The sequence below is a fragment of the Panulirus ornatus genome, chromosome 11 (genome assembly GCF_036320965.1).
Source record: "Panulirus ornatus isolate Po-2019 chromosome 11, ASM3632096v1, whole genome shotgun sequence".
NCBI lineage: Eukaryota > Metazoa > Arthropoda > Malacostraca > Decapoda > Palinuridae > Panulirus > Panulirus ornatus.
In genome coordinates, this window is record NC_092234.1 from 36,948,406 (window position 1) to 36,972,529 (window position 24,124).

The window sequence follows — 24,124 nt, forward strand, 5'->3', positions numbered from 1 at the left end:
AATGTAACCATGCTGTCACTGAACTGAACCAGGAAAAATGAAGCAGCTAGGGGGAATCTATGGAAAGGTTTCTGGGGTTTGGTTGTAGAAAGGGGTCTGTGGTTTTGGTGCATAATACATGACAGCTAGAGAATGAACAAGAGCAAATGAGGCTTTTTTTTTCTGTTCCTGGCTCTGCTTTGCTAATGCAGGAAACAGCAAAAGAGTATGAAAAAATGAAATTATTATCCATCTCAAAACCTACTCAAATAAGCTGACTTCTAACATGCCATTGTTTCCAAAGGCTTAGAGACAAAACACAAAAGAAAAAGCAAATAAACCTCCTAAAAATGCCAGGAAATCAAACCCCAAAACTGGATCAACTACCTCATACATAACAGCATTTAGGCTTAATTTGTTCACTTAAATAAGCTTAAACCAGATGGTATAGGCACAATTAATGGGATATATATTTAGGGAATGAAAAAAGTAGACTCATCTGTCTATAGCTTAGTTACTACTGGTTAATTATGTTTGCAACAGGTTTACTTGCAATTTACCTGTGCAACACAAGGAAAATTAAGATTTATATTGCTTTTGGTTGCGAGCCCTATTACATGGCTCAAGTTTTCACCAGGTCTTTCAAGCAGTGTTCCATAGGAGAAATATTTAATAGCAAGTGCCAGAAATAAGCTATTCTAAATGCAGATACAGCATAAGAGCTTTCCTTTTCCTGCAGACTTAATTAGTAGAACTACCTATAATATGCATGCTTTCTCAATGTTTCACTGGGTAATGCATTACACAGTTTATGAATGTAGAGTAAAATGAAATATTTCTGATAAATCTTTAGGACTTCAACATTAACTTTGCTCGATTGTAATTTTTCTACTCTGTCCACAGTTTATTTTTATAAAATCTCCTTATTTCATGAAACATTAACATACTATTACAGGTACTGCTATTCAACAAAAATTTTTTCATCAAATAAACCTGTCATGTACATGTTGATTAATTGACTTAATCCTGTCATAACTACTATTCACCATTAATCTAGTACCTCTGTGTCTCAGGCTTCACAGTTCTCCACAAGGCAGTTTACTACAACTTCCCTGACATTGTGGACAAGTTAATCAGTGCTGGGGCCAAAGTGAACATTCAAAATGACATTGGTAAATTGTTTCTCCAGTGTTAAAAGCCATTTTATTCCACTGTTGAATATACACAATAAGATTTACAGTACATAATGTATATGTATAGAATAAGGAAAGTTTGGGATGATATTCTAAGAGCTTCAAAATGCAAAACTGATTTTCTTTTCACAAGTTTGTGAATCAGTTTCATACACTTATCAGTGTGATAAGAATCTGGACAAAAAAAAGATTAACCTTTCAAATCAATAAATGACTCCACAATGATTCTGTTCACAGGCTACACAGCCCTCATGTATGCTGCAAAAACAGGAAACACCAATATGGTTAACAAGCTTGTTGCAGCTGGTGCTAATATAAACTTGCAAGGAATGACTGGTAAGCTAAGGGTACTAGTGATTATAATGAATCTCTCTCTCTCTCTCTCTCTCTCTCTCTCTCTCTCTCTAAGTACATATATATATATATATATATATGTATATATATATATATATATATATATATATATATATATATATATATATATATATATGGTGTGGGAGGAAAGTTGTTGGAAGCAGTGAAAAGTTTTTATGGAGGATGTAAGGCATGTGTACGTTTAGGAAGAGAGGAAAGTGATTGGTTCTCAGTGAATGTAGGTTTGCGGCAGGGGTGTGTGATGTCTCCATGGTTGTTTAATTTGTTTATGGATGGGGTTGTTAGGGAGGTAAATGCAAGAGTTTTGGAAAGAGGGGCAAGTATGAAGTCTGTTGGGGATGAGAGAGCTTGGGAAGTGAGTCAGTTGTTGTTTGCTGATGATACAGCGCTGGTGGCTGATTCATGTGAGAAACTGCAGAAGCTGGTGACTGAGTTTGGTAAAGTGTGTGGAAGAAGAAAGTTAAGAGTAAATGTGAATAAGAGCAAGGTTATTAGGTACAGTAGGGTTGAGGGTCAAGTCAATTGGGAGGTGAGTTTGAATGGAGAAAAACTGGAGGAAGTGAAGTGTTTTAGATATCTGGGAGTGGATCTGGCAGCGGATGGAACCATGGAAGCGGAAGTGGATCATAGGGTGGGGGAGGGGGCGAAAATTCTGGGGGCCTTGAAGAATGTGTGGAAGTCGAGAACACTATCTCGGAAAGCAAAAATGGGTATGTTTGAAGGAATAGTAGTTCCAACAATGTTGTATGGTTGCGAGGCGTGGACTATGGATAGAGTTGTGCGCAGGAGGATGGATGTGCTGGAAATGAGATGTTTGAGGACAATGTGTGGTGTGAGGTGGTTTGATCGAGTGAGTAACGTAAGGGTAAGAGAGATGTGTGGAAATAAAAAGAGCGTGGTTGAGAGAGCAGAAGAGGGTGTTTTGAAGTGGTTTGGGCACATGGAGAGGATGAGTGAGGAAAGATTGACCAAGAGGATACATGTGTCGGAGGTGGAGGGAGCAAGGAGAAGAGGGAGACCAAATTGGAGGTGGAAAGATGGAGTGAAAAAGATTTTGTGTGATCGGGGCCTGAACATGCAGGAGGGTGAAAGGAGGGCAAGGAATAGAGTGAATTGGAGCGATGTGGTATACCGGGGTTGACGTGCTGTCAGTGGATTGAATCAAGGCATGTGAAGCGTCTGGGGTAAACCATGGAAAGCTGTGTAGGTATGTATATTTGCGTGTGTGGACGTATGTATATACATGTGTATGGGGGTGGGTTGGGCCATTTCTTTCGTCTGTTTCCTTGCGCTACCTCGCAAACACGGGAGACAGCGACAAAGTATGGAAAAAAAAAAAAAAAATATATAATAGAGTGAATTGGAGCGATGTGGTATACCGGGGTTGACGTGCTGTCAGTGGATTGAATCAAGGCATGTGTATGGGGGTGGGTTGAGCCATTTCTTTCGTCTGTTTCCTTGCGCTACCTCGCAAACGCGGGAGACAGCGACAAAGCAAAAAAAAAAAAAAAAATATATATATATATATATATATATATATATATATATATATATATATATATATATATATATATATATATATATATTCTTTTTTTTTTTTTGCTTTGTCGCTGTCTCCCGCATTTGCGAGGTAGCGCAAGGAAACAGACGAAAGAAATGGCTCAACCCACCCCTATAAATATGTATATACATACGTCCACACACGCAAATATACATACCTACACAGCTTTCCATGGTTTACCCCAGACGCTTTTCATGCCCTGTTTTAATCCACTGACAGCACGTCAACCCCGGTATACCACATCGATCCAATTCACTCTATTCCTTGCCCTCCTTTCACCCTCCTGCATGTTCAGGCCCCGATCACACAAAATCTTTTTCACTCCATCTTTCCACCTCCAATTTGGTCTCCCACTTCTCCTCGTTCGCTCCACCTCCGACACATATATCCTCTTGGTCAGTCTTTCCTCACTCATTCTCTCCATGTGCCCAAACCATTTCAAAACACCATCTTCTGCTCTCTCAACCACGCTCTTTTGATTTCCACACATCTTTCTTACCCTTATGTTACTTACTCGATCAAACGACCTCACACCACACATTGTACTCAAACATCTCATTTCCAGCACATCCATCCTCCTGCGCACAACTCTATCCATAGCCCACGCCTTGCAACCATACAACATTGTTGGAACCACTATTCCTTCAAACATACCCATTTTTGCTTTCCGAGATAATGTTCTCGACTTCCACACATTTTTCAAGGCTCCCAAAATTTTCGCCCCCTCCCCCACCCTATGATCCACTTCCGCTTCCATGGTTCCATCCGCTGCCAGATCCACTCCCAGATATGTAAAACACTTTACTTCCTCCAGTTTTTCTCCATTCAAACTTACCTCCCAATTGACTTGATCCTCAACCCTACTGTACCTAATAACCTTGCTCTTATTCACATTTACTCTTAACTTTCTTCTTTCACACACTTTACCAAACTCAGACACCAGCTTCTGCAGTATATATATATATATATATATATATATATATATATATATATATATATATATATATATATATATATATATATATATATATATTTTTTTTTTTTGCTTTGTCGCTGTCTCCCGCGTTTGCGAGGTAGCGCAAGGAAACAGACGAAAGAAATGGCCCAACCCACCCCCATACACATGTATATACATACGTCCACACACGCAAATATACATACCTACACAGCTTTCCATGGTTTACCCCAGACGCTTCACATGCCTTGATTCAATCCACTGACAGCACGTCAACCCCGGTATACCACATCGCTCCAATTCACTCTATTCCTTGCCCTCCTTTCACCCTCCTGCATGTTCAGGCCCCGATCACACAAAATCTTTTTCACTCCATCTTTCCACCTCCAATTTGGTCTCCCTCTTCTCCTCGTTCCCTCCACCTCCGACACATATATCCTCTTGGTCAATCTTTCCTCACTCATTTTCTCCATGTGCCCAAACCACTTCAAAACACCCTCTTCTGCTCTCTCAACCACGCTCTTTTTATTTCCACACATCTCTCTTACCCTTACATTACTCACTCGATCAAACCACCTCACACCACACATTGTCCTCAAACATCTCATTTCCAGCACATCCATCCTCCTGCGCACAACTCTATCCATAGCCCACACCTCGCAACCATACAACATTGTTGGAACCACTATATATATATATATATATATATATATATATATATATATATATATATATATATATATATATATATATACTTTCTTTTTTTTTGGCTTTGTTGCTGTCTCCCGCATTTGCGAGGTAGCGCAAGGAAACAGACGAAAGAAATGGCCCAACCCACCCCCATACACATGTATATACATACGTCCACACATGCAAATATACATACCTACACAGCTTTCCATGGTTTACCCCAGACGCTTCACATGCCCTGATTCAATCCACTGACAGCACGTCAACCCCGGTATACCACATCGATCCAATTCACTCTATTCCTTGTCCTCCTTTCACCCTCCTGCATGTTCAGGCCCCGATCACACAAAATCTTTTTCACTCCATCTTTCCACCTCCAATTTGGTCTCCCACTTCTCCTCGTTCCCTCCACTTCCGACACATATATCCTCTTGGTCAATCTTTCCTCACTCATTCTCTCCATGTGCCCAAACCATTTCAAAACACCCTCTTCTGCTCTCTCAACCACGCTCTTTTTATTTCCACACATCTCTCTTACCCTTACGTTACTTACTTGATCAAACCACCTCACACCACACATTGTCCTCAAACATTTCATTTCCAGCACATCCACCCTCCTGCGCACAACTCTATCCATAGCCCACGCCTCACAACCATACAACATTGTTGGAATTACTATTCCTTCGAACATACCCATTTTTGCTTTCCGAGATAATGTTCTCGACTTCCACACATTCTTTAAGGCTCCCAGGATTTTCGCCCCCTCCCCCACCCTATGATCCACTTCCGCTTCCATGGTTCCATCCGCTGCCAGATCCACTCCCAGATATCTAAAACACTTTACTTCCTCCAGTTTTTCTCCATTCAAACTTACCTCCCAATTTACTTGACCCTCAACCCTACTGTACCTAATAACCTTGCTCTTATTCACATTTACTCTTAACTTTCTTCTTTCGCACACTTTACTAAACTCAGTCACCAGCTTCTGCAGTTTCTCACATGAATCAGCCACCAGCGCTGTATCATCAGCGAACAACAACTGACTCACTTCCCAAGCTCTCTCATCCACAACAGACTTCATACTTGCCCCTCTTTCCAAAACCTTTGCATTCACCTCCCTAACAACCCCATCCATAAACAAATTAAACAACAATGGAGACATCACACACCCCTGCCGCAAACCTACATTCACTGAGAACCAATCACTTTCCTCTCTTCCTACATATACACATGGCTTACATCCTCGATAAAAACTTTTCACTGCTTCTAACAACTTGCCTCCCACACCATATATTCTTAATACCTTCCACAAAGCATCTCTATCAGCTCTATCATATGCCTTCTCCAGATCCATAAATGCTACATACAAATCCATTTGCTCTTCTAAGTATTTCTCACATACATTCGTCAAAGCAAACACCTGATCCACACATCCTCTACCACTTCTGAAACCACACTGCTCTTCCCCAATCTGATGCTCTGTACAAGCCTTCACCCTCTCAATCAATACCCTCCCATATAATTTACCAGGAATACTCAACAAACTTATACCTCTGTAATTTGAGCACTCACTCTTATCCCCTTTGCCTTTGTACAATTGCACTATGCACACATTCCACCAATCCTCAGGCACCTCACCATGAGTCATACATACATTAAATAACCTTACCAACCAGTCAACAATACAGTCACTCCCTTTTTTAATAAATTCCACTGCAATACCATCCAAACCTGTTGCCTTGCCGGCTTTCATCTTCCGCAAAGCTTTTACTACCTCTTCTCTGTTTACCAAATCATTTTCCCTAACCCTCTCACTTTGCCCACCACCTCGACCAAAACACCCTATATCTGCCACTCTATCATCAAACACATTCAACAAACCTTCAAAATACTCACTCCATCTCCTTCTCACATCACCACTACTTGTTATCACCTCCCCATTTGCGCCCTTCACTGAAGTTCCCATTTGCTCCCTTGTCTTATGCACTTTATTTACCTCCTTCCAGAACATCTTTTTATTCTCCCTAAAATTTAATGATACTCTCTCACCCCAACTCTCATTTGCCCTCTTTTTCACCTCTTGCACCTTTCTCTTGACCTCCTGTCTCTTTCTTTTATACATATATATACATATATATATATATATATATATATATATATATATATATATATATATATATATATATATATATATATATATATATATTTATTATACTTTGTCGCTGTCTCCCGCGTTTGCGAGGTAGCGCAAGGAAACAGACGAAAGAAATGGCCCCCCCCCCATACACATGTATATACATACGTCCACACACGCAAATATACATACCTACACAGCTTTCCATGGTTTACTCTAGACGCTTCACATGCCTTGCTTCAATCCACTGACAGCACGTCAACCCCGGTATACCACATCGCTCCAATTCACTCTATTCCTTGCCCTCCTTTCACCCTCCTGCATGTTCAGGCCCCGATCACACAAAATCTTTTTCACTCCATCTTTCCACCTCCAATTTGGTCTCCCACTTCTCGTTCCCTCCACCTCCGACACATATATCCTTTTTGTCAATCTTTCCTCACTCGTTCTCTCCATGTGCCCAAACCATTTCAAAACACCCTCTTCTGCTCTCTCAACCACGCTCTTTTTATTTCCACACATCTCTCTTACCCTTACGTTACTCACTCGATCAAACCACCTCACACCACACATTGTCCTCAAACATCTCATTTCCAGCACATCCATCCTCCTGCGCACAACTCTATTCATAGCCCACGCCTCGCAACCATACAACTTTGTTGGAACCACTATTCCTTCAAACATACCCATTTTTGCTTTCCGAGATAATGTTCTCGACTTCCACACATTCTTCAAGGCCCCCAGGATTTTCGCCCCCTCCCCCACCCTATGATCCACTTCCGCTTCCATGGTTCCATCCGCTGCCAGATCCACTCCCAGATATCTAAAACACTTCACTTCCTCCAGTTTTTCTCCATTCAAACTCACCTCCCAATTGACTTGACCCTCAACCCTACTGTACCTAATAACCTTGGTATGTAGCATTTATGGATCTGGAGAAGGCATATGATAGAGTTGATAGAGATGCTCTGTGGAAGGTATTAAGAATGTATGGTGTGGGAGGCAAGTTGTTAGAAGCAGTGAAAAGTTTTTATCGAGGACAATTTACTCTATTCCTTACTCGCCTTTCACCCTCCTGTATATTCAGGCCCCAATCGCTCAAAATCTGTTTCACTCCATCCTTCCACCTCCAATTTGGTCTCCCACTTCTCGTTCCCTCCACCTCTGACACATAAATCCTCTTTGTCAATCTTTCCACACTCATTCTCTCCATGTGAGCAAACCACTTCAATACACCTTCCTCTGCTTTCTCAACCACACTCTTTTTATTACCACACATCTCTCTCACCCTTTCATTACTTACTCAATCAAACCACCTCACACCACATACTGTCCTCATACATCTCATTTCTAACAAATCCATCCTTCTCTGCACAACCCTGTCTATAGCTCATGCCTCGCAACCATATAACATTGTTGGAACCGCTATTCCTTCAAACATACCCATTTTTGCTCTTCGAGATAACATTCTCGCCTTCCACAAAGTCTTCAACGCTCCCAGAACCTCCGCCCCCCTTCCCCACCCTGTGACTCACTTCTTCTTCCTAGGTCCATCCGCTGCTAAATCCACTCCCAGATATCTAAAACACTTCACTTCCTCCAGTTTTTCTGCATTCAAACTTACCTCCCAATTGATTTGTCCCTCAACCCTACTGAACCTAATAACCTTGCTCTTACTCACATTTACTCTCAGCTTTCTTCTTTCACACACTTTAAAAAACTCAGTCACCAGCTTCTGCAGTTTGTCACCTGAATCAGCTACCAGCGCTCTATCGTCAGCGAACAACTGACTTCCCAAGCCCTCTCATCCAGAACAGACTGTAAGCTTGCCTCTCTCTCCAAAACTCTTGCTTCACCTCCCTAACAACCCCATCCATAAACAAATTAAACAACCATAGAGACATCAAACACCCCTGCTGCAAACCAACATTCACTGGGAATCAATCACTTTTCTCTCTTCCTACTCGTACACATGTCTTACAGCCTTGATAAAAACTTTTCACTGATTCTATCAACTTACCTCCCACACCATATACTCTTAATACCTTCCACAGAGCATCTCTATCAACTCTATCTTATGCCTTCACCGGATCCATAAATACTACATACAAATCCATCTGTTTTTCTAAGTATTTCTAACAACCATTCTTGAAAGCAAACACCTGATCCACACATCCTCTACCACTTCTGAAACCACACTGCTCTTCCCCAATCTGATGCTCTGTACATGCCTTCACCCTCTCAATCAATACCCTCCCATATAATTTCCCAGGAATACTCAACAAACTTATACCTCTGAAATTTGAACACTCACCTTTATCCCCTTTGCCTTTATACAGTGGCACTATGCATAATTCCGCCAATCCTCAAGCACTTCATCATGAAGCATACATAAAATGAATATTCTCACCTATCAGTTAACCTTGTATTTTAACTTTCTAAAAGGGGTAACAGAAGAAGGAGTTGCACAGGGAGTGCTCATCCTCCTCGAAGGCTCAGATTGGGGTGTCTAAATGTGTGTGGATATAACCAAGATGAGAAAAAAGGAGAGATAGGTAGTATGTTTGAGGAAAGGAACCTGGATGTTTTGGCTCTGAGTGAAACGAAGCTCAAGGGTAAAGGGGAAGAGTGGTTTGGGAATGTCTTGGGAGTAAAGTCAGGGGTTGGTGAGGGGACAAGAGCAAGGGAAGGAGTAGCACTACTCCTGAAACAGGAGTGGTGGGAGTATGTGACAGAGTGTACGAAAGTAAACTCTAGATTGATATGGGTAAAACTGAAATTGGATGGAGAGAGATGGGTGATTATTGGTGCATATGCACCTGGGCATAAGAAGAAAGATCATGAGAGGCAAGTGTTTTGGGAGCAGCTGAGTGAGTCTGTTAGTAGTCTTGATGCATGAGACCAGGTTATATAGTGATGGGTGATTTGAATGCAAAGGTGAGCAATGTGGCAGTTAAGGGAAGGATTGCTGTACATGGGGTGTTCAGTGTTGTAAATGGAAATGAAGAGCTTGTAGATTTATGTGCTGAAAAAGGACTGGTGATTGGGAATACCTGGTTTGAAAAGAGAGATATACATAGGTATACATATGTAAGTAGTAGAGATGGCCAGAGAGCGTTATTGGATTATGTGTTAATTGATAGGCACGCAAAAGAGAGACTTTTGGATGTTAATGTGCTGAGAGGTGCAACTGGAGGGATGTCTGATCATTATCTTGTGTAGGCAAAGGTGAAGATTTGTAGAGGTTTTCAGAAAAAGAAGAGAGAATGTTGGGGTGAAAAGAGTGGTGAGAGTAAGTGGTGAGCTTGATAAGGAGACTTGTGTGAAGAAGTACCAGGAGAGACTGAGAACAGAATTGAAAAAGGTGAGAACAAAGGATGTAAGGGGAGTGGGGGAGGAATGGGATGTATTTAGGGAAGCAGTGATGGCTTGCGCAAAAGATGCTTGTGGCATGAGAAGCATGGGAGGTGGGCAGATTAGGAAGGGTAGTGAGTGGTGGGATGAAGTAAGATTATTAGGGAAAGAGAAGAGAGAGGTATTTGGACAATTTTTGCAGGGAAATAATGCAAATAAGTGGGAGATGTATAAAAGAAAGAGGCAGAAGATCAAGAGAAAGGTGCAAGAGGTGAAAAAGAGGGCAAATGAGAGTTGGGTGAGAGAGTATCATTAAACTTTAGGGAGAATAAAAAGATGCTTTGGAAGGAGGTAAATAAAGTGCGTAAGACAAGGGAACAAATGGGAACTTCAGTGAAGGGGGCTAATGGGGAGGTGATTACAAGTAGAGTGTGATGTGAGAAGGAGATGGAGTGAGTATTTTGAAGGTCTGTTGAATGTGTTTGATGACAGAGCGGTAGATATAGGGTGTTTTGGTCGAGGTGGTGTGCAAAGTGAGAGGGTTAGGGAGAATGATTTGGTAAACAGAGAAGAACCAGCATGGCAGCGGGTTTGGATGGTATTACAGTGGTATTTATCAAAAAAGGGGGTGACTGTATTGTTGACTGGTTGATAAGGTTATCTAATGTATGTATGACTCATGGTGAGGTGCCTGAGGATTGGCGGAATGCTTGCATAGTGCCATTGTACAAAGGCAAAGGGGATAACTGTGAGTGCTCAAATTACAGAGGTATAAGTTTTTTGAGTATTCCTGGGAAATTATATGGGAGGGTATTGATTGAGAGGGTGAAGGCATGTACAGAGCATCAGATTTGGGAAGAGCAGTGTTGTTTCAGAAGTGGTAGAGGATGTGTGGATCAGGTGTTTGCTTTGAAGAATGTATGTGAGAAATACTTAGAAAAGCAAATGGATTTGTATGTAGCATTTATGGATCTGGAGAAGGCATATGATAGAGTTGATAGAGACGCTCTGTGGAAGGTATTAAGAATATATGGTGTAGGGGGCAAGTTGTTAGGAGCAGTGAAAAGTTTTTATTGAGGATGTAAGGAATGTGTACGTGTAGGAAGAGAGGAAAGCGATTGGTTCTCAGTGAATGTAGGTTTGCGGCAGGGGTGTGTGATGTCTCCATGGTTGTTTAATTTGTTTATGGATGGGGTTGTTAAGGAGGTGAATGCAAGAGTTTTGGAAAGAGGGGCAAGTATGCAGTCTGTTGTGGATGAGAGAGCTTGAGAAGTGAGTCGATTGTTGTTCGCTGATGATACAGCGCTGGTGGTTGATTCGTGTAAGAAACTGCAGAAGCTGGTGACTGAGTTTGGTAAAGTGTGTGAAAGAAGAAAGCTGAGAGTAAATGTGAATAAGAGGAAGGTTATTAGGTACAGTAGGGTTGAGGGACAAGGCAATTGGGAGGTAAGTTTGAATGGAGAAAAACTGGAGGAAGTGAAGTGTTTTAGATATCTGGGAGTGGATTCGGCAGTGGATGGAACCATGGAAGCAGAAGTGAATCATAGGGTGGGGGAGGGGGCGAAAGTCCTGGGAGTGTTGAAGAATGTGTCGAAGTCGAGAACATTATCTCGGAAAGCAAAAATGGTATGATTGAAGGAATATTGGTTCCAACAATGTTATATGGTTGCAAGGGATGGGCTATAGATAGAGCTGTGTGGAGGAGGGTGGATGTGCTGGAAATGAGATGTTTGAGGACAATATGTGGTGTGAGGTGGTTTGATCGAGTAAGTAATAATAGGGTAAGAGAAATGTGTGGTAATAAAAAGAGTGTGGTTAAGAGAGCAGAAGAGGGTGTTTTGAAATATTTTGGTCACATGGAGAGAATGAGTGAGGAAAGATTGACCAAGAGGATATATGTGTCAGAGGTGGAGGGAACAAGGAGAAGCGGGAGACCAAGTTGGAGGTGGAAATATGGAGTGAAAACGATTTTGAGTGATCGGGGCCTGAACATGCAGGAGGGTGAAAGCCTTGCATGGAATAGAGTGAATTGGAATGATATGGTATACCAGGGTCGACGTGCTGTCAATGGATTGAACCAGGGCATGTGAAGCATCTGGGGTAAACCATGGAAAGTTCTGTGGGACCTGGATGTGGAAAGGGAGCTGTGGTTTCGGTGCATTAATACATGACAGCTAGAGACTGAGTGTGAAAGAATGTGGCCTTTGTTATCTTTACCTAGCGCTACCTTGTACACATGAGGGGGGATGGGGTTGTTACATCAGGTGTGGCAGGGTGATGATGGGAATGAATAAAGGCAGACAGCATGAATTATGTAAATGTGTATATATGTGTATATATACATATATATATATATATATATATATATATATATATATATATATATATATATATAAATATATATATATATATATATATATATATATATATATATATATATATATATATATATATATATATATATATATATATTTATTTATTTATTTATTTATTATACTTTGTCGCTGTCTCCCGCGTTTGCGAGGTAGCGCAAGGAAACAGACGAAAGAAATGGCCCAACCCCCCCCATACACATGTATATACATACGTCCACACACGCAAATATACATACCTTTATATATACATATATACCTACATATATAAGAAACTGCAGAAGCTGGTGACTGAGTTTGGTAAAGTGTGTGAAAGAAGAAAGTTAAGAGTAAATGTGAATAAGAGCAAGGTAATTAGGTACAGTAGGGTTGAGGGTCAAGTCAATTGGGAGGTAAGTTTGAATGGAGAAAAACTGGAGGAAGTAGAGTGTTTTAGATATCTGGGAGTGGATCTGGCAGCGGGTGGAACCATGGAAGCGGAAGTGGATCATAGGGTGGGGGAGGGGGCGAAAATCCTGGGAGCCTTGAAGAATGTGTGGAAGTCGAGAACATTATCTCGAAAGCAAAAATGGGTATGTTTAAAGGAATCATGGTTCCAACAATGTTGTATGGTTGTGAGGCGTGGGCTATGGATAGAGTTGTGTGCAGGAGGATGGATGTGCTGGAAATGAGATGTTTGAGGACAATGTGTGGTGTGAGGAGGTTTGATCGAGTAAGTAACGTAAGGGTAAGAGAGATGTGTGGAAATAAAAAGAGCGTGGTTGAGAGAGCAGAAGAGGGTGTTTTGAAATGGTTTGGGCACATGGAGAGAAAGAGTGAGGAAAGATTGACCAAGAGGATATATGTGTCGGAGGTGGAGGGAACAAGGAGAAGTGGGAGACCAAATTGGAGGTGGAAAGATGGAGTGAAAAAGATTTTGTGTGATCGGGGCCTGAACATGCAGGAGGGTGAAAGGAGGGCAAGGAATAGAGTGAATTGGATCGATGTGGTATACTGGGGTTGATGTGCTGTCAGTGGATTGAATCAGGGCATGTGAAGCGTCTGGGGTAAACCATGGTAAGCTGTGTAGGTATGTATATTTGCGTTTGTGGACGTATGTATATACATGTGTATGGGGGTGAGTTGGGCCATTTCTTTCGTCTGTTTCCTTGCGCTATCTCGCAAACGTGGGAGACAGCGGCAAAAAAAAAAAAAAAAAAAAAATTATATATATATATATATATATATATATATATATATATATATATATATGTGTTTAGATGTATAGGTATGTATATTTGCATGTGTGGACGTGTATGTATATACACGTATTGTGGGTGGGTTGGGCCATTCTTTCGTCTTTTCCCTTGCGCTACCTCGCTAACGCGGGAGACAGCGACAAAGCAAAGTAAATAAATATAAATCAGTCTACCACACAGTCACCCCCTTTTTTAATAGATTCCATTGCAATCCATCCAAACCTGCTGCCTTGCCAGCTTTCATCTTCCACAAAGCTTTCACAACCTCTTCTCTGTTCATCAAACAATTCTCCCTGACCCTCTTCTTTGCACACCACCTTAATCAAACACCCTATATCTGCCACTCTATCATCAAATACATTCAACATACCTCCAAAATACTCACTCCATCTTCTCACTTCACCACCATTTGTTATTAGCCCCCTTCACCGATGATCCCATTTGTTCTCTTGTCTTATGCACTTTATATACCTCCTTCCAAAACACATATTTATTCTCCCTAAAATCTAAGGATACTCTTTCACCCCATCTCTCATTTGCCCTCTCTTTCACCTCTTGCACCTTTCTCTTGACCTCCTGCCTTTTTCTTTTATACATCTCCCACTCATCTGCACTATTTCCCCTCAAAAATCATCCAAATGCCTCTCTCTTCTCTTTCACTAACAGTTTTACTTCTTCATCCCACCACTCACTACCCTTTCTAATCTGCCCACCTCCCACTTTTCTCATGCCACAAGCATCTTTTGCATAAGTCATCACTGCTTTCCTAAATACCTCTCATTCCTCTACCACACCCCTTACGTCATTTGCTTTCACAGTTTTCCATTCTGCACTCAATTTCACCTGGTACTTCCTCACACAAGTCTCCTTTACAAGCTCACCTACTCTCACCACTCTCTTCACCCCAACATTCTCTCTCTTCTCTTCTGAAAACCACTACAAGTCTTCACCTTCGCCTCCACAAGATAATGATCAGACATCCCTCCAGTTGCCCCTCTAAGCAGATCAATATCCAAAAGTTTCTCTTTCACATGCCTATAAGTTAAAACCTAATCCAATAATACTCTCTGGCCATCTCACCTACTTACGTATATCTCTTTTTTCAAACCAGGTATTCCCAATCACCAGGCCTGTATGTTCATCAGGCCCCGATCGCTCAAAATCTTTTTCACTCCATCCTTCCAAAACCATTTTGGTCCCCCACTTCTCATTCCCTCCACCTCTGACACATATATCCTCTTTGTCAATCTTTCCTCACTCATTCTTTCCATGTGACCGAACCATCTTAATACACCCTCTTCTGCTCTCTCAACCACACTCTTTTATTATCACACATCTCTCTTAACCTTTCATTACTTACTCAATCAAACCACCTCACACCACATTTTGCCCTTAAACATTTCATTTCCAATACATCCTCCCTTCTCTGTACAACCCTATCTATAGCCCATGCCTCACAACCATATAACATTGTTGGAACCATTATTCATCCAAACATACCCATTTTTGCTTTCCAAGATAACATTCTTATCTTCCACACATCCTTCAACGCTCCCAGAACCTTCACCCCTTCCCCCACCCTGTGACTCACTTCCACTTCCATATGCTGCTAAATCCACTCCCAGATATCTAAAACACTTCACTTCCTCCAGTTTTTCTCTATTCAAACTTACCTCCCAATTAACTTGTCCCTCAACACTACTGAACCTAATAACCTTGCTCTTATTCACATTTACTCTCTGCTTTCTTCTTTCACACACTTTACCAAACTCAGTCACCAACTTCTGCAGTTTCTCACCCGAATCAGCCACCAGCGCTGTATCATCAGTGAACAACAACTGACTCACTTCCCAAGTCCTCTCATCCACAACAGACTGCATACTTGCCCCTCTCTTTAAAACTCTTGCATTCACCTCCCTAACAACCCCATCCATAAACCAATTAAACAACCATGGAGACATCATGCACCCCTCCCACAAACCAGCATTCACTGGGAACCAATCACTTTCCTCTCTTCTTACTCGTACAAATGCCTTACATCCTTGGTGAAAACTTTTCACTGCTTCTAGGAACTTGCCTCCCAAACCATATACTCTTTATACCTTCCACAAAGCATCTCTATCAACTCTGTCATATGCCTTCTCCAGATCCATAAATGCTACATACGAATCCATCTGTTTTTCTAAGTATTTCTCACATACATTCTTTAAAGCAAACACCTGATCCACACATCCTCTACCACTTCTGAAACCACACTGCTCTTCCCTAATCTGATGCTCTGTACATGCCTTTATCCTCTCAATCAATACCCTCCCATACAATTTCCCAGGAATACTCAATAAACTTATACCTCTGTAATTTGAAGACTCACCTTTGTCACCTTTGCCTTTGTATAAAGGCACTATGCATGCATTCTGCCAATACCAACATACATTGAATATCCTTACCAACCAATAACAACACAGTCACCCCCTTTCTTAATAAATTCCACTGCAACACCATCTAAACCTGTTGCCTTGCTGGCTTTCATCTTACACAAAGCTTTCTCTACCTCTTCTCTGATTACTGATTATGAAACCATTCTCCCTGACCCTCTCACTTTGCACACCACCTTGACCAAAACACTCTATATCTGCCACTCTATCACACACATTCAACAAACCTTCAAAATACTCACTCCATCTCCTTCTCACTTCAACACTATTTGTTATTAGCTCCCCATTAGCCCCCTTCACCAATGTTCCCATTTGTTCTCTTGTCTTATGCACTTTATTTACCTCCTTCCAAAACATCTTTTTATTCTCCCCAATCTCTAATGATACTCTTTCACTCCAGCTCTCATTTGGCCTCTTTTTCACCTTTTGCTGCTTTCTTTTATACATCTCCCAGTCATTTTCACTACTTCCCTGCAAAAATAATCCAAACGCCTCTCTCTTCTCTTTCACTAACAATCTTACTTCTTCATCCCACCACTCACTACCCTTTCTAATCTTCCCCTCCTCCTACCTTTCTCATGCCACAAGCATCTTTTATGCAAGCCCTCACTGCTCCCCTAAATACATTCCATTCTTCCCCCACTCCCCTTGCGTCATTTGCTCTCACTTTTTGCCATTCTGCACTCAATCTCTCCTGATACTTCCATACACAAGTCTCCTTTCCAAAGCTCATTTACTCTCTCCACTCTCTTCCTCCCAACATTCTCTCTTCTTTTCTGATAACCTCTACAAATCTTCACCTTTGCCATCACAAGATAATGATCAGACATCCGTCCAGCTGCCCCTCTTAGCACATTAACATTCAAAAGTTTCTCTTTCACTCGCCTATCAGTTAACACGTGATCCAATAACACTCTCTAGACATCTCTCCTACTCACATACGTATACTTATGTATATCTCTTTTCAAACCAGGTATTCCCAATCACCAGTCAGCACACAAATCCACACGCTCTTCACCATTTCCATTCATAACACTGAACACCCTATGTACACCAACTATACCCTCAACTACCACATTACTCACATTTGCATTCACATCACCCATCACTATAACCCAGTCTCAGGCATCAAAGCTGCTAACACACTCACTCAGCTGTTCCCAAAACACTTGCTTCTCATGATCTTTCTTCTCATGATCAGGTGCATAGGCACCAGTAATCAACCATCTCTCTCCATCCACTTTCAGTTTTATCCATTTCAATCTTGTACACTTTCTTACATTCTGTCACATATTCCCACAACTCCTGCTTCAGGAGTAGTGCTACTCCTTCCTTTGCTCTTGTGCTCTCACCAACTCCTGACTTTACTCCCAAGACATTCCCATACCACTCTTCCCCTTTACCCTTGAGCTTCATTTCACTCAAAGCCAAAACATCCAAGTTTCTTACCTCAAACCTATCTCTCCCTTTTTCTCATCTAGGTTACATCCACACACATTTAGACATCCCAGTCTAAGCCTTTGAGGAGGATGAGCACTCCTAGCATGAAGCCCATCCCCTCCAGGAATTCATATCAAGGGGGCGGTCTCTCTTGTGTACACCACTCCATGCTTTCTCCAAATATCTCATTCACTCAAATGCTCTTCCATACTATTTCCCCATGTTACAGGTGGCCTTCCTCACACACCAACACTTTTAATTATACTATCATACACTCTCCTTATAATCTCCCCATCTTGCACTCTTTCCACATGCCCAAACCACCTCAAAGTATTGTTTCAACCACTCTACCGCTCTTCAATTCATTCCCTTTGCATTACCTGCCATAATATGAGATGATAAAGTACAGAAAATGGTGATTCATAAGAAAAATGAAATGAGGGACATGTTGATAAATAAGATCTAATGAGGTAAGTGGTTACTGATGAAAACTGGAGTTTTGAGATTTAGTAAAATGACAACTATACGATGTAGGAATTCATGATTTTTCAGAACTAGAGAAAGAATGTATTTCGTAATTCATGAGATGCGAAAGCGAGAGAACTGGTACCCAATCAGAACTAGCAGATAATGAGAACTAGTTATGTGAAAACTGGTAAAATGGGGAACTGGCAGCTCATGTGAAATTATGAAGTTAGAGAACTGATAGATCTGGAGATGAAAGTGAGATGAAGGAACAGGTTGTGCGATAGGGAAACTATTTATTCTTAAGGAGTGGTGAGCAAAAAAGAACTATTAAGTGCTAGTAAGTTTAGTGAAATAAAGAATCAGTAAAAACCAGACTGCTGATGGTAGTGATTAGTTGCTAGAATTGTTGAACTGAGAGGACTAGTGTCCATAAAGCTAGTGAGTCATAAAAAAAACAATTTATGGAACTACTGAATCAAGTTATGTAACAAGCTAAAAATTTTGGTGGATTGGTAGAAGTCAAGAGCTAGGAAGACTGCTCAGTGAAGAAGTCATTGAACTATGATTCTTAGGCTCCACATGGATTTCTTTAGGACATTTACATGCAAACCAATAGGAATTTTATGAATATAACTAATGAAAAATGTGCCATTTTGACACAACTGCCTTAGGTTCTCACCATGATTAGATAAAAGCAGAAGGTGAGCTGAAATTGTGAGGAGATTCTTAAGCCAAAACAGATGATACACAAAGAGATGCATGTAACACTCTAATATGAAAATTTCTTTGAATCATTGTTTCATCAGAAATAATCATATCCTTTGAGAAAAGAATGGTAATACATTATCTAATATTCTTTAGGTATCTGGATAATTCCTTGTTATATATATTGCTTTCCATTATATCTCATGACTTTATAATATTATTCAATAATGCTTTTTATGCATATTCATGTCAGACATTTTCTCACAGGTAAAACAGCTTTACACTGGGCAGCAAGAAGACGTTTAGTAGAAGTTACCAAGGCACTACTCAAGGCCTGCCCTGACCTAACCATTCAAGATGAAAATGGTATATAGCCATAGCTTTGTTTGAAATAATCCATTTGTTATAGTAGATGACATGCAATGGTGTTACCAAACTCTGCCTCCCCAAGGTTACACCATGAGTGAAAAGTCACCTTTGGTGAAGTTGTATCACTGGGAGTACAATCTCGTCAAGAACTTCTCACTCCAAAAGAGTTCACAATTTCCTACTCCAGCCTTAGATTGCAGGAGCCTCAGGAAAGAGGTAGGGATGGGTAGGGATAGACCAACCAGGACTCATTCTTAGAAAGTAGTCCCTAGGTAATTATTACAAAAAATAAGATGATATGCACTAATGATGTATGAATATGTACTATCCTGGGTGATAAAACCATAGCATGCAAAAGAGTGCCTTACTAAGGGCAGCATTTTTAAACTCATTCTCTCCACACATCCAAACCACTTCAACACACTCTCATCAGTCAGGTACCAACTGACTGGAAACTAGCAAATATTACCCCTATATATGAAAAAGGAGACAACAAGTGTGCCTTGAACTACTGCCCAATAAGCGTCAGAGTTGGGTAAAACGATGGAATAAATAATACAATAAGATTGTCATATTTCTTGAACACAAACTATATCAATCAACAAGGTCTCTGCCATAGAAGATCCAGCCTGATGAATTTGTTGGAATTTTTTAATGTTATTTATCAGAATACCTGGGAATACCTGGTTTAAAAAGCGAGATATACATAAGTATACTTATGTAAGTAGGAGAGATGGCCAGAGAGCGTTATTGGATTACGTGTTAATTGACAGGCGTGCGAAAGAGAGACTTTTGGATGTTAATGTGCTGAGAGGTGCAACTGGAGGGATGTCTGATCATTATCTTGTGGAGGCTAAGGTGAAGATTAGTATGGGTTTTCAGAAAAGAGGAGTGAATGTTGGGGTGAAGAAGGTGGTGAGAGTAAGTGAGCTTGGGAAGGAGACCTGTGTGGGGAAGTACCAGGAGAGACTGTGTACAGAATGGAAAAAGGTGAGAACAATGGAAGTAAGGGGAGTGGGGGAGGAATGGGATGTATTTAGGGAATCAGTGATGGATTGCGCAAAAGATGCTTGTGGCATGAGAAGAGTGGGAGGTGGGCTGTTTAGAAAGGGTAGTGAGTGGTGGGATGAAGAAGTAAGAGTATTAGTGAAAGAGAAGAGAGAGGCATTTGGACGATTTTTGCAGTGAAAAAATGCAATTGAGTGGGAGAAGTATAAAAGAAAGAGACAGGAGGTCAAGAGAAAGGTGCAAGAGGTGAAAGAAAGGGCAAATGAGAGTTGGGGTGAGAGACTATCAGTAAATTTTAGGGAGAATAAAAAGATGTTCTGGAAGGAGGTAAATAGGGTGCGTAAGACAAGGGAGCAAATGGGAACTTCAGTGAAGGGCGTAAATGGGGAGGTGATAACAAGTAGCGGTGATGTGAGAAGGAGATGGAATGAGTATTTTGAAGGTTTGTTGAATGTGTCTGATGACAGAGTGGCAGATATAGGGTGTTTTGGTCGAGGTGGTGTGCAAAGTGAGAGGGTTAGGGAAAATGATTTGGTAAACAGAGAAGAGGTAGTAAAAGCTTTGCGGAAGATGAAAGCCGGCAAGGCAGCAGGTTTGGATGGTATTGCAGTGGAATTTATTAAAAAAGGGGGTGACTGTATTGTTGACTGGTTGGTAAGGTTATTTAATGTATGTATGACTCATGGTGAGGTGCCTGAGGATTGGCGGAATGCGTGCATAGTGCCATTGTACAAAGGCAAAGGGGATAAGAGTGAGTGCTCAAATTACAGAGGTATAAGTTTGTTGAGTATTCCTGGTAAATTATATGGGAGGGTATTGATTGAGAGGGTGAAGGCATGTACAGAGCATCAGATTGGGGAAGAGCAGTGCGGTTTCAGAAGTGGTAGAGGATGTGTGGATCAGGTGTTTGCTTTGAAGAATGTATGTGAGAAATACTTAGAAAAGCAAATGGATTTGTATGTAGCATTTATGGATCTGGAGAAGGCATATGATAGAGTTGATAGAGATGCTCTGTGGAAGGTATTAAGAATATATGGTGTGGGAGGCAAGTTGTTAGAAGCAGTGAAAAGTTTTTATCGAGGATGTAAGGCATGTGTACGTGTAGGAAGAGAGGAAAGTGATTGGTTCTCAGTGAATGTAGGTTTGCGGCAGGGGTGTGTGATGTCTCCATGGTTGTTTAATTTGTTTATGGATGGGGTTGTTAGGGAGGTAAATGCAAGAGTCCTGGAAAGAGGGGCAAGTATGAAGTCTGTTGGGGATGAGAGAGCTTGGGAAGTGAGTCAGTTGTTGTTCGCTGATGATACAGCGCTGGTGGCTGATTCATGTGAGAAACTGCAGAAGCTGGTGACTGAGTTTGGTAAAGTGTGTGGAAGAAGAAAGTTAAGAGTAAATGTGAATAAGAGCAAGGTTATTAGGTACAGTAGGGGTGAGGGTCAAGTCAATTGGGAGGTGAGTTTGAATGGAGAAAAACTGGAGGAAGTGAAGTGTTTTAGATATCTGGGAGTGGATCTGTCAGCAGATGGAACCATGGAAGCGGAAGTGGATCATAGGGTGGGGGAGGGGGCGAAAATTTTGGGAGCCTTGAAAAATGTGTGGAAGTCGAGAACATTATCTCGGAAAGCAAAAATGGGTATGTTTGAAGGAATAGTGGTTCCAACAATGTTGTATGGTTGCGAGGCGTGGGCTATGGATAGAGATGTGCGCAGGAGGATGGATGTGCTGGAAATGAGATGTTTGAGGAAAATGTGTGGTGTGAGGTGGTTTGATCGAGTAAGTAACGTAAGGGTAAGAGAGATGTGTGGAAATAAAAAGAGCGTGGTTGAGAGAGCAGAAGAGGGTGTTTTGAAATGGTTTGGGCACATGGAGAGAATGAGTGAGGAAAGATTGACCAAGAGGATATATGTGTCGGAGGTGGAGGGAACGAGGAGAAGAGGGAGACCAAATTGGAGGTGGAAAGATGGAGTGAAAAAGATTTTGTGTGATCGGGGCCTGAACATGCAGGAGGGTGAAAGGAGGGCAAGGAATAGAGTGAATTGGAGCGATGTGGTATACAGGGGTTGACGTGCTGTCAGTGGATTGAATCAAGGCATGTGAAGCGTCTGGGGTAAACCATGGAAAGCTGTGTAGGTATGTATATTTGCGTGTGTGGACGTGTGTATGTACATGTGTATGGGGGGGGGGTTGGGCCATTTCTTTCGTCTGTTTCCTTGCGCTACCTCGCAAACGCGGGAGACAGCGACAAAGTATAAAAAAAAAAAAAAAAAATCAGAATCAGGACAAAAATTACTATCTGATGTAGTATATTTAGATTTCCAAAAGGCTTTCGATAAAGTACCTCACAAGAGACTTTTACATAACCTTAAAGCACACAGAATTGGTGAAGAACTCTGTACATGGATCAGAGACTGGCTTACTGGAAGAAAACAGCATGTACTATTAAACAGCGAAGTCTCAGATTGGATAGACGTAACAAGTGGTGTGCCACAGGCATTGGCCCTAGGCCCAATTTTTTTCATAATATACATTAATGACCCAAAATTCAGTCTCCTATCCAAGATCTCCAAATTTGCTGATGATATTAAACAAGGAGGTAGAGCTCTAAACAGGTAGGACTGCAAAATGATTTAAAGAGATCTTAATTTCCTAAGAGTTGGTCAGACAGATGGCAATTGCAGTTTAATGGAGACAGGTGTACAGTTATGCTTTTTGGAGACAAGAATATACATTATGACTACAAACGATTCAGAAACTCTGAAGTATATGAAGAAAAAGACCTTGGAATTGTCATTAGCAACAATCTGAAATACACTAAAGTGTCAAGCAGCAAGTTAGAAAAAAAATGTTAGGCTTCATAGCCAGGAACATATATTACATGAAATCAGAAACAATTCTCACACTCTGTAATTCTCTAGTAAGACCACACCTTGAATATATGCTTTCCAGTTTTAGTCCTCAAACTACAAAAAAGATGAGGAAAAATTAGAGCAAGTACAAAGATGCATGGCAAAATTGATCCCATCCCTTAGAAATCTGGCATACGAAGAGAGGCTAAGACAATTGGGTTTTCTTCTCCCTTAAAAAAACGTTAACTTCATGGCAACTTAATCCACGCGCTCAAAATTCTGAACAAGTTCAACAAAGTAAATCACAAACATCTTTTCGAAATACAAGAAAATACAGTTACCAGGACAAATGAAATAAGACTCAAAACTAAAGATGTAGTATGGCATGGGAAAAAGCTTCTTTTCCTATAGGTATGTTGAGCACTGGAATAAGTTACCATCACATGTAGTGAATGCTAAGACTATAAAGACCTTCAAAAGTTGTTTAGACAAATATCTTATAAATTCAGGTATACTCAGAAAAAGCCAGAAATAGAAATAACTGTATAAACAACAGTGGTAACAGGGACATTAAAAGGCTAATATGCAGCAGTGCAGAGTTAGTGATAGCTTAAAAATGGCTGAGCTGAATTTCATTTTCTTGTCAAGTTAAAATCCTTTTTTTTTTACCAGACAACCCTGTCATGGGCCAATCAGGCCTCCTGTTGTCTGTCTTTCTCATGTAAACTCATGTAAACCAAACTCTTTTTATTACAGTATGACATCTATTTCTTAACCTTTTATTACTTAGTCAACTCTCCTCATACCAAACACTGTCCCAAAACATTTCATTTCCAACACATCCACCCTCTTCAGTACGTTCTCTTCTATAGCCCATGCCTCACATCTATATGACATCACCAACACCACTATACCTTTAAATACAACCATTTTTGCCCTTTTAGATGGTAACATCTCTTTCCACACATCCCTCAGTGCTTCCAGAACCTTCATCCCCTCATCCAC

General features: G+C 41.0%; 1 protein-coding gene across 1 annotated transcript in view; it reads left to right on the forward strand.

Moving 5' to 3' along the window:
• Positions 1-24,124, forward strand: part of LOC139751405 (uncharacterized) — a 171,029-nt gene that overhangs the window by 130,600 nt on the left and 16,305 nt on the right. Inside the window, exons 9-11 of the mRNA XM_071666792.1 lie at positions 1,053-1,151; positions 1,410-1,508; positions 19,167-19,265. Of these exons, the coding sequence (XP_071522893.1) occupies positions 1,053-1,151; positions 1,410-1,508; positions 19,167-19,265 (297 nt within the window). The remainder of the gene's footprint in view (positions 1-1,052; positions 1,152-1,409; positions 1,509-19,166; positions 19,266-24,124) is intronic.